Source organism: Trichomycterus rosablanca, chromosome 5, assembly GCF_030014385.1.
Source record: "Trichomycterus rosablanca isolate fTriRos1 chromosome 5, fTriRos1.hap1, whole genome shotgun sequence".
NCBI classification, from domain to species: Eukaryota; Metazoa; Chordata; class Actinopteri; order Siluriformes; family Trichomycteridae; genus Trichomycterus; species Trichomycterus rosablanca.
In genome coordinates this window covers 7,034,598-7,046,045 of record NC_085992.1, presented here as the reverse complement: position 1 = coordinate 7,046,045, position 11,448 = coordinate 7,034,598, and the positions used below count along the sequence as shown (strand labels likewise).

At 38.0% G+C, this 11,448-nt stretch overlaps 1 protein-coding gene across 4 annotated transcripts; it reads right to left on the bottom strand.

The window, feature by feature from the left end:
• Positions 1–828: 828 nt before the first annotated feature.
• On the bottom strand, positions 829–9,683 carry eef1a1a (eukaryotic translation elongation factor 1 alpha 1a). 4 transcript variants are annotated; one of them, XM_062995585.1, is made up of 10 exons: positions 9,639–9,673; positions 8,836–9,048; positions 6,111–6,228; positions 5,770–5,952; positions 5,442–5,621; positions 4,454–4,750; positions 3,856–4,006; positions 3,004–3,260; positions 2,641–2,875; positions 829–1,665 (listed from the first exon to the last, which is right to left on the bottom strand). In XM_062995585.1, exons 4-10 carry the CDS (start codon positions 5,911–5,913, stop codon positions 1,541–1,543), a joined length of 1,389 nt encoding a protein of 462 aa, XP_062851655.1. In that variant the 5' UTR covers positions 5,914–5,952; positions 6,111–6,228; positions 8,836–9,048; positions 9,639–9,673; the 3' UTR covers positions 829–1,540. The 4 variants fall into 4 exon arrangements, with proteins under 4 accessions (XP_062851655.1, XP_062851656.1, XP_062851657.1 ...); XM_062995586.1 differs by lacking the exon at positions 6,111–6,228; XM_062995587.1 differs by lacking the exons at positions 6,111–6,228; positions 8,836–9,048 and having other exon boundaries at positions 9,639–9,683.
• Between the last annotated feature and the right edge of the window lie 1,765 nt (positions 9,684–11,448).

Sequence of the window (11,448 nt, the reverse complement as noted above, 5' to 3'; positions counted from 1 at the left end):
ATTCCAGAAAGTGATGCTACGAGGAGTGTGTGTTCTTTTAGAATGTGAGATTAATGATAGTTCAGAAAGAACTGCTCTGTGATCAGAAATATGATAATCAGTAACATGCTGGTTGGAGGGAGACACACAGGGAGTGGTACAAAGAAACGCAAGGATATGACCCTTATTGTGAGTGGGAGTGGCTACATGTTGGGTGAGATCATAACAGTGCAGCAAATTAAGAAAATCCACAGCATGGATACACTTATTTGAATCAATGTGAATATTAAAATCACCCAGCACTATCACTGAGGAAAACAGAGGAGAAAGTGAGTTAGATTTAGTTGGACGGTAAGACCAACAGAGGTGAGGACTCAGCTATTTTTTAGAGCAAGGCATTCAAATGACCTTGTAGGATCCACGACCAGAAGTACTTGGCTTATCAACATACTGATACCCAGAAGGTTTGGCTTCATTCAGTGCTAGAAATTCACTTGGTTGCTGCCAAGTTTCAGTCAACAACATAAAATCAATATTATTGTCCAGAATGACATCAGATATATTTCTTACTAATTACCAGCACTATCGTTTTCTTAGGCCAGAGGTTGTTAGCCAGTACTGTAACCTTGTAATTGTGAGAAGGCCCAGCTAATTACTAAAACGGTTAGGAACCACTGTGTTATGGTGCCATCTAGAGACCAATGGGAGTTTTACTGTTGTAAAACTTGAAGAGCCCCAGCATGCAGTCCTTAGAGCTGTGTTACATATTAGGTATACAGATTTACTGCTACTTTTATCACTGAACCCAGTTTATCAATTTAATTAAAAAATCAAACAATTAAAACTGAATGGATGTTGAAAGGATTATCTTTAATGTGGCATTAACATTTCAAAACTTTAAACAGTAAGGTGCATAAGCTAGAGCCAATTAAAGTTAACAAGTGCATGTGCAGTACCAGCTTAACGCCAATCAAAGTGCTTAGAGGTTCAGTCAGTGCACCAAAGCTAGAGACCACTACGATAGATTAGTGCAGAAACTAAAAAACACAGCAGTACTCTGAGAACACATAACAATAGCAAGACAACTGTGTCAGAACCAGAGTGAAACTGCACTCCAGAGTAAGAGAGGTCAGAATAACATTTCCTTTCAGAAATTGTAATTTCACTTAGTTCCATGAAACACCTTGACGGTGCGGCTTGGACACATCGTCAGTGATGAACCGATGTGTCCAAGCCGCACTGTCAAGGTGTTTCATGGAACTAAGTGAATTTACAATTATTTCACTTAGTTTCAATTATAATAGTATTATAATCATAACCCAACCTTTAAAAAAAGGAAAATCACATTCCAGATGGTAAGAAGCTAATATTACCAATAACTAAGATGGTATGCAAGTCAAACAAGTCATAGTTTGTATTTTTTTTTCCTTCTGATGCTTTTGCGATGCATTGGAATAATTAAGCAGTCTCTGACTATAGAGTTTAGGCAGCCAATCAGATATCGTTGGATGACCTCTGTTCTGCTGTATGTGACTCTGGAGTTGGCAGTTAAACACAAAATTCATTTGGCCTTCTGGGCTTTCTGAGCAGACTTGGTGACCTTGCCACCGGTCGGAGCTTTCTTTTCAACTCCCTTGATCACACCGACAGCCACGGTCTGACGCATATCACGAACAGCAAAGCGCCCTGTACAACACACACAGCACAGATATTTTTCTACATTAGTGACTTCAATACATTAATCAACTACTTTGAGTTTCTGTATTTATTCTCAGTGTTGAAATGTAAACATCCCAGTCAACACTTCTTCTTTCAAAATAACTAATCAGTAAAAAACAAACTTTTACCTTGAAATGTATTAAGACAGAAGTGGCAGGTTATTACAGAGCACAGCTAATAGGTTAAACCTACATACACCGATCAGCCATAACATTAAAACCACCTCCTTGTTTCTACACTCACTGTCCATTTTATCAGCTCCACTTACCATATAGAAGCACTTTGTAGTTCTACAATTACTGACTGTAGTCCATCTGTTTCCCTACATACCTTTTTTTAGCCTGCTTTCACCCTGTCCTTCAATGGTCAGGACCACCACAGAGCAGGTATTATTTAGGTGGTGGATCATTCTCAGCACTGCAGTGACACTGACATGGTGGTGGTGTGTTTGTGTGTGATGTAAAGTCAGAGACGATCGCTCATCTATTGCTGCTGTTTGGGTTGATCTTCTAGACCCTCATCATTGGTCACAGGATGCTGCCCATGGGGCGCTGTTGTTTAAAAACTCCAGCAGCGCTGCTGTGTCTGATCCACTCATACCAGCACAACACACACTAACACACCACCACCATGTCAGTGTCACTGCAGTGCTGAGAATGACCCACCACCCAAATAATACCTACTCTGTGGTGGTCCTGACCATTGAAAAACAGCATAAAAGTGGGCTAACAAAGCATGCAGAGTAATAGATGTGTAATAGGAGTAATAGGAGGTGGTTTTATTGTTATGGCTGATCGATGTAATTAGCAATTATTAAACGCTCTAGCTAAACGTATTGCGGTAGTTCCGGACAGGATACCAATCCATCCCAAGGCCTAGTGCAAACCCACCTGTTTTGGACAAGAATATCATTGTGAATTGGGACAAAATTCAGGCACTTACCAAGTGGGGGATACTCAGAGAAGCTCTCCACACACATAGGCTTTCCAGGGATCATGTCCACAATAGCGGCATCTCCAGACTTGAGGTTCTTAGGATTATCCTCAAGCTTCTTACCAGAGCGACGGTCGATCTTCTCCTTGAGCTCAGCAAACTTGCAGGCTATGTGTGCAGTGTGGCAATCCAGCACTGGAGCATAACCAGCACTGATTTGGCCTGGATGGTTCAAAATAATCACCTAGTGGAAAAAAGTAGACTTAATTATAACTGTACAGTCACTGTTAACCAATAATTCACCAAAAACCTGCATTAAGCTGCAATAATGAAGATGATTTGGGGTAAATTGGCAGCACAAAATGAGCTTACTTGAGCAGTAAAGGAGGCTGCCTCCTGCGGTGGATCATTCTTGCTGTCCCCTGCAACATTTCCACGACGGATGTCTTTCACAGAGACGTTCTTGACGTTGAAACCCACGTTGTCTCCAGGCATGGCTTCAGACAGAGCCTCATGGTGCATCTCCACAGACTTCACCTCAGTGGTTACATTAACGGGGGCAAAGGTTACCACCATGCCTGGTTTCAGAATGCCAGTCTCCACACGACCCACAGGGACAGTTCCAATACCTAATAAAAAATTTTATTCAGCTTTCCTTTTTTTTTTTTTTTTTTACCCCTTTTTCTCCCCTTTTTAGCGCATCCAATTGTTCAATTAGCATCGTGCTTCCTCTCTGTCTATGCCGAACCCTGCCCTGACGGAGGTGATTGAAGCTAACCCGTATCCCCTCCGAAACACGAGCAGCAGCCAGATGCATCTTTGCCACCCACACATGGACGAGTTTGGCGCCACCCAGCGTTGCATGCGGAGAGACACACCCTAAGTGCACCCCCTCCCATCTCTGTGTAAGCGCCTCCAATCAGCCGGCAGAGAATGCAACCGCATTCTGACAGAGAGAGACCCACATCCGGTTCTTTGTCCCACCCCCCACATGAGCAACCGGCCAATCGTTGCTCATATAGCCACTCAGCTTCGAACCGGTAAAGCAAGGCTGGATTCGATACGACGCTTCTCAGAATCCAGCCCTGGTTGCAGCGCGTTTCTTTTTACCGCTGCTCCACCTGAGCGGCCCTATTCAGCTTTACTTAACTGTTTGGTTACTTAAACAATTAAATCAATAATAAATCAGATAAGAATGAATCAGATTCTTGCTGAATGAATCACCTCCGATCTTGTAGACATCCTGCAGAGGCAGGCGGAGTGGTTTATCAGTGGGCCGACTTGGGGGCTGGATCGCATCCAGAGCTTCCAGAAGAGTAGTTCCTGATACACTGCCGTCTTTACGGTTAATCTTCCAGCCTTTAAACCAAGACATCTGAAAAATGACAAAAAACATGAAAGTATTATTTTCATATTAATCAGAAATGTGTTGAAAATGAGCTAAAGCTAGCTGTTTACAAACTTAACATTTGAAGAGTACAGCCAGTTCCTTTAATGTTTCATTTAATCCACAGTCCATACTACACATGCACTAATGCTGTTTAAGATTGGATACTGATGGTCCACATGTTTTTTTCCAGTTTACAGAGCCTGCAGTCCACAAGTCCTGATATTTCCGAGAATAGATTTGATTGGCAGCTTTCATAATAGGATATGACAAAATGTTTTGGCTTGAAAATCACTGACCACGCCTTTAACTGCTGTAGCCAAGTTTTAAGTAGAGGATTTGTCAAAGATGAATTAGTACTTATAATAACAACAACAACATTAATAATAATTGTATTTTGATGAATAGTAATTGGTTGTGATTGGGTGCACATACATTGGGGCTGGCCTCCAACATGTTATCACCATTCCAGCCAGAAATGGGGACAAATGGCACGGTTTCTGGGTTGTAACCAATTTTCTTGATGTAAGTGCTGACTTCCTTAACGATTTCTTCATAGCGCTTCTGGCTGTAGTTGGGCTCAGTGGAATCCATCTTGTTGACGCCTACAATAAGTTGCTTGACACCCAGTGTGTAGGCCAGTAGTGCATGCTCTCTAGTTTGGCCGTATTTAGAGATACCAGCTTCAAACTCTCCGACGCCAGCTGCCACGATCAGGACAGCGCAGTCAGCCTGAAGTAGAAAAACAAAACACCAACAAATACTTTTATTAATGAAGTGTACTTTCATTGAAATCTATCCATTTTACCTTGATGCTGGAAATCAAAGAAATCACTAACAGATAAAAAGTTGAATAGCGTGCTGCTGAACTAATGTTTATGAGCTCAGCCAGCCATACATTCTGTGTGGTGGAATCAATATAGGATGAATCAATATTCACTTTAAACAGCAGAGGGCGCTGGCGCTATTCACCTCGCCTGGTTGACAGCACTTCACGAAGTTGCCAGGTAGGGGATTTTCCAGCCAAATGTATTTATGTGAGGATACTTTCTTTATTTGTATTATTCATTTATTTATATAATGTTGGATTTGTTTTAAAATTCAAATTTAATTTTTTTTACACAATAAGCATTATTTGGCATAGTTTGTACCTACCTCAGAAATAAAAGGGAATTCATTATTTAGATAAATAAAAGATAAGCACAAATACAGTATTTTATTTTAAGAGAAATAATAAAAGAAAACTTTGTCTTAATTTGAAAAATCAGGAAAAAATCTTATCGTAAACCCAGTATCGTGAATAGCATCGCATGGTGGGTAGAGTGTATCGTTACATCCCTAACCACTAGACCTTGTGGTTTTTACATTTTATCCAAAGCAACAAATGTAGATTTAAAAGATCAACAAAACTTTAAAGACTTACCTGGGAGGTGCCAGTGATCATGTTTTTAATGAAGTCCCTATGACCAGGAGCATCAATGATGGTGACATAGTACTTGCTTGTCTCAAATTTCCACAGGGAAATGTCAATAGTGATACCACGCTCCCGCTCGGCCTTCAGCTTGTCCAACACCCATGCATACTTAAAGGACCCCTTACCCATCTAAAACAGTTATAATATAACATAATCAAATGACATGTCAGGATAAGCACTACCATGTATGAATGTAAAATCCAGTACATTATATTACACAACAGACAAGTTATCTCATTTAAAATAAATAATAATAATAATTACACAGCCGCACTACCTCAGCAGCCTCTTTCTCAAACTTCTCAATGGTTCTCTTGTCAATCCCGCCACACTTATAGATGAGGTGGCCAGTGGTTGTGGACTTTCCAGAGTCAACATGGCCAATGACCACAATGTTGATGTGGAGCTTCTCCTTCCCCATCCCTGGTTAGATTGTTAAAGATGCAACAATGCCTGAATTCTAAAAATATAAGAGTACAAGTATAGCATTAAATACAAATGTTGCAGGCTATTACATTACTCTTACGACTCTTTGTAGAAGTCCATGGAATTGGATGGAGCCATTTTAAGCTTAGCAATACAACTTGACATTGTTGTCATCCCAGTGAGCACAAGTACATTTAAAGTAGGGATGCACCGATCCAACTTTTTCAGTTCCGATACCGATCCAATCCATGTAGACAGTAAGACAGCAAGGCAGCTCCTTAGGTTTTCGAACACACCCAAAATGTGGCTGCTGACAATGAGAAAAACAGTAGTAGCTTAAATAACTTTTTCAAATAAACGTATCCGTAAATATTTAGTGCAAACAGTAATTCAAAATAAAATATAGCAGCTAAACATGAGTAATAAACATGTTGCCATCGAACTTGTTAGCATAGCAAGCGTGAAATACCTCCATGCAGCTGACTCTTTGGCTCGCTCCATGTTGCTCTTTTTGTTTGTGTTATTCGCCATATGTCAGCAGCGCGTCCTGTATGGGCTTAGCATGCGTCGCAAACGAACTAATGTGAACGTATCGGACCCATGGATCGGCCTGATTATCCGATATCCGATCCATCTCATTTTGGTAATATCGGGACCGATATCCGATCTTAATATCGGATCGGTGCATCCCTAATTTAAAGGCAGTAAATTATCCCTCAACTTAAAAACATTATTTACAAATGGTTAATTGCTCCTGGATGACTGTTTTCAAAATACTGACAAGGCAAAGGGTAAGACTGTCTGCAAATTCCCATGAATGCAAATGTATTTAAATAGGTTTGGCTACTAGAAGCCTACCTATGTTAACAAGGTTAAAATGCAAATGACGTAGGATACTAATAATTAAACTGGAACCACCCTTGGCAAGTTGTTTTAACATTAATTTGTGTAACCAGACTTACATTATAAATATCTGGAATTCATTTATGACTGAATTAAGGTATTTCTAATTATATTTAGACTAGGCAAAATACTAGTTTGAAATATCTCTAATTATATTTTGATTAGGGAGGCACGGTGGCTCGGTGGGTAGCACTGTCACCTCACAGCAAGAAGGTCATGGGTTCGATCCCCAGGCAGGGCGGTCCCAAACCTAATTGGATAAGAGGTTAAGAGAGTGTGAGTGAGTGAGTGAGTAAGTGAGTATATTTCGATTAGTGTGAATAAAGTTGTATGGAAGCTTTATTTCAAATATCTGCGTTTAACTTCTAACTATCTTAAGCATAAATTTCAGATATCTACAATTAAATTAGAACTAGTCATAAAGTTAACTAAAATATGTCACCTTTTGTTCTGATTAGTCATGAATCCAATTAAACATATCTTCAATTTCCTCTTTATTTAGGATATCTTAAATATATTTTATACTTTACTAGTGCAGATTAAATTGTTAATATGTTGAATGCAAGTCAAACGAAGTTAAAACTTTGGATTTAAAATTATGGATATCCAAAATTGTACTTTTGACTACCCAAAAGGGTTAGGATAAAGCCAGAGGGGGAGACGCAGTTTGAGCATAATATTTTTGCTGTGCCAAATTCACTAAAGTAAGCACGTGGCCTTGATTGCGGTCACAAATCAGTGGTCCGTACGCTATGTCAGGACAGTCTGATTCACATTCCTGTGTTTTTAGCACATTTTTTAAAATGCTGCAGCAAATTTAGCCACCTGAAATTCTGCAGGCTGCAGTTAAGACGACCCTGTGACAGCGCATACAGCAGGGCTTAATGCACGCAATGTCTATAATTCAGATATCTGAAAAATGTAATTTTTATTATTATAAATTAGGATTCGTATAACATCCGTGCAATTGATAAGTACAGTGATGTTGTTTGAGATATCCTAGACGGCAGTTTGACTTGTCGAAATGTAATAGTAGATAACTTGCTATTCGTACTAGTAAGATTGTAAAATATAATTGTTACTAGTCATACAGTTAATAGTTGTACAGTGATGTCATTTGAGATATCTTAAAAGGCAGTTTGACTTGTTAAAATGTAACTTGTTATTCTTACCAGTAAGATTGTAAAATATAATTGTTACTAGTCATAATCGAAGCAGAGATAGCTTTTATTATAAATTAGGATTTGTATAATATCCGTGCAAATGATGAGTACAGTGTTGTTGTTTGAGATATTTTAGAAGGCAGTTTGACTTGTCGAAATGTAATAGTAGATTGCTTGCTATTCTTACTAATAAGATTGTAAAATATAATTGTTACTAGTCATAATAAAAGCAGAGATAGCTTTAATTATAAATAAGGATTTGTGACTTTGCAAATGATGAGTACAGTGATGCCATTTAAGATGTCTTAGAAGGCAGTTTGACTTCTAAGTTTGAAATGTAACAGTAGATAACTTGCTATTCTTACTAGTAAGATTGTAAAATATAATTGTTACCGGTCATAATCGAAGCAGAGATAGCTTTGATTATAAATTAGGATTTGTATAATATCCGTGCAAATGATGAGTACAGTGTTGTCATTCCACATAACTTAGAAGGCAGTTTGACATCTAAGTTTGAAATGTAATAGAAGATAACTTGCTGTTCTTACTAGTAAGATAAATACAGTTGTTACTAGTCAAAACTAATGTTAGAAATGTTAGAAATCTAACATTTAAAAGGCATTTAATGTTAAAACAGCTTGCTACAGTCTAACCACTGCATTGAAGCAAAGATGCAGTGTGTTTACAGCACCATGGACAAGGACAGAAACCAAAGCCCAGCTCATACATGTACCATTCTTATGCATTTTCACATCAAAATCAGTGAGTGAATACTGAACTGAGATCATTACATGCTTATGTTTAGATTTTATTATAATTAAGCTTGCAGTATTATTTCTAAGCAATGCTACCTGACACCACACTGACGTCCAGCCAGGGCTCATTATTCTGTCCCACACACCCTGACCTGCTCCTGCGTGTTTGCAAATTCTTGGTTTTCCTAAAGCACAGCTGATGCAAGTGCAGGAGAATTTCCCTGTCCTCACAACAGGGCCAGTCGTTCAGACGTCCATTTTGTACAACTAAAAGCCTCCAGCAGCCATTTAAGATTTAAGAGTTGAAATCTGCCATAAACACAAGCATTACATCTTACATACACATGTCAGTCAATAAACTGTTCAAAGCTGAACTGTGTATGCAACTCAGAACTAATAGTTTATTCTAAAACTGGCTGATATTATAAGACTGAGTTTAATAATAATATAGAATAAAACATTTAGCTTGTTTTCAGGATCAATACGTCATGCTGTTCAGATTAAACTTAATCTCATGTTAGCCAACATTCACACACTAGTTTAACATGCTGACTGAATAACCGCCTCACTAACAGCTTATGACAGCATAATACACTTTAAATGTCACACTTAGATTACTAATTACTCTTATAACGTTATATTGTGGAGAGTTTACTAGAATAAATGTACTAAAACGCATATGTAATCCATCAGCAATGCAGGCGCCGCCATATTCTCTCATCCAACAACAAATATACAGCCTGTAGTGAATCCAACCGCAGCATCACTAACCATCACAAAACTCAACTAATAACTCACAAACGTAATCACATCTTTTAAAATAACAATGTCATACAAAGTCGAATTCCAAATCAAATAAATAAACAACATACGTGAGTGTTTTAAAGCTGATACTGTACCTGTGTTTGAGAAATTTACTGTGACAGTGCTGAAGCGCTCAGACGCGAATTATATACAGCCGCAACGCGCATGCGCACTTTCGCCCAGCAATAAGGTCCAACGTCATTTGTAATGTTTACTGTGTTGTTCTCTGTTGTTTTGTTAGATTTTTAATTCTTAAGTTACTTTTTAGATCTTATTTCAAACTATTTTTATTGTTATACTTAATAAATGGGCATTGGTCTGTTAAAGGCACGTTAATGAATAATAAGGGGTTACTGTTTGTGCACACAAGGCACATATGCTGTGGATCAAATGTCAAAAAAATTCCATTATTGACAAAAAAAAACCTAAAATCGATTAACTAAAGACATTTATGTAAATGTGCGCCTAAGGGCAGTTAAACATTAAATTTATTTTTATTTATTAGAATTATTTTGGTTACATTAATGACAAATGGTAGTTGCTGGTTACACAAGATTCATCAGTTCACATGGTTATATCGAACATAGTCATGGACAATTCAGTGTCTCCAATTAACCTCACTTGCATGTTTTTGGACTGTGGGAGGAAACCGGAGCTCCCGGAGGAAACCCACACAGACACCAAGAGAACATGCAAACTCTACACAGAAAGGACCCAGACCGCCCCACTTTGGGATCGAACCCAGGACCTTCTTGCTGTGAGGCAACAGTGCTACCCACTGTGCCGCCCAAAACAGTAAAATGATTGAAATGTGACATTAGGTTATAACAGGAATTTACAACTACGGTACAAAAAACAGTGAATGCATTTGGATGAAAGAAATATTTAAGAATGTTGTACAAAAACGTTTCAGATTTAAGCAATAGAGCATGAGAGAAGAGAAAGTGTACTATAGCAAATAACATCACAGCCACAAGTTGAAGACGAGCGCTGCAGATTATTGCTGCCCTGATGTTATTTGTGATAACACATGAGATTAACTGATCTATTGCAATAATACAACCAACATACCACAAAACATAGTATGCCTTTCAGTTAGTTTATCTTATTTAATGGTAAATGAATAGCATATGAAGCAGACATCACTGCTAAATGGGAATCCATGTAAAAAATACATGGCTTATACAGTATACTCCTGCAGCTTGAAAAAATATTTCTGACATAAAGAAGACATATGAGCTCTTTTAACTGAAATTTTTATTCTTATACTTGACCAGCTTTTTTTACCCTGAGGTATTTGATGTCATCTTAAGTAAACAACAGACTTCAATAAAATGAAAAGAAAAAATTGTAAAAAAAAAAACAAAACTATATAAAAAATTTATAACAATAATCATTAGAAAGAAAATACACCCATTCCCTTTTATGGTGTCACATTACAACACATTACAAAGCAAAACAATGTAAAGTATAATGCTTAACCATTTTGTGCAAAGTGTTTTAGAAGTGTTTTATGTTTTCTAAAACATAAACAAGCAACGGCTTTACAGTAAAATTAAGGCACAGTAACAATAAAAATAAGAATGTTGTTCCCTTTTAGCTAATAAGAGCAATGGCATGTTACAGTTGTAATGAGCAATGACAGTTTGCAGTTGTAATGAGCAATGGCAGGTTACAGTTGTAATGAGCAATGACAATTTGCAGTTGTTATGAGCAATGGCAGGTTACAGTCTTCATAAACATTAAGTAGGAAATAACCAAAATAATGAAGCATTTAACTTACATGTATATTAGTGAGGAGACTTGATTTGCGGTTTCAGAGGAGCCATAAATTAAACTCGTTTTCTTTTACACTGTTCACAATTAAACAACCCCCCTCCCCATTTACTGTACATTACAACCATT

Excerpts from the sequence above, each read along its gene's own strand:
- eef1a1a (XM_062995587.1), bottom strand. The coding sequence starts at position 5,913 with ATGGGGAAGGAGAAGCTCCACATCAACATTGTGGTCATTGGCCATGTT. Across the intron at positions 4,751-5,441 it reads TGATCACTGGCACCTCCCAG|GCTGACTGCGCTGTCCTGAT; the intron begins GTAAGTCTTTAA and ends TTTCTACTTCAG. Across the intron at positions 4,007-4,453 it reads TGTTGGAGGCCAGCCCCAAT|ATGTCTTGGTTTAAAGGCTG; the intron begins GTATGTGCACCC and ends GTCATTTTTCAG.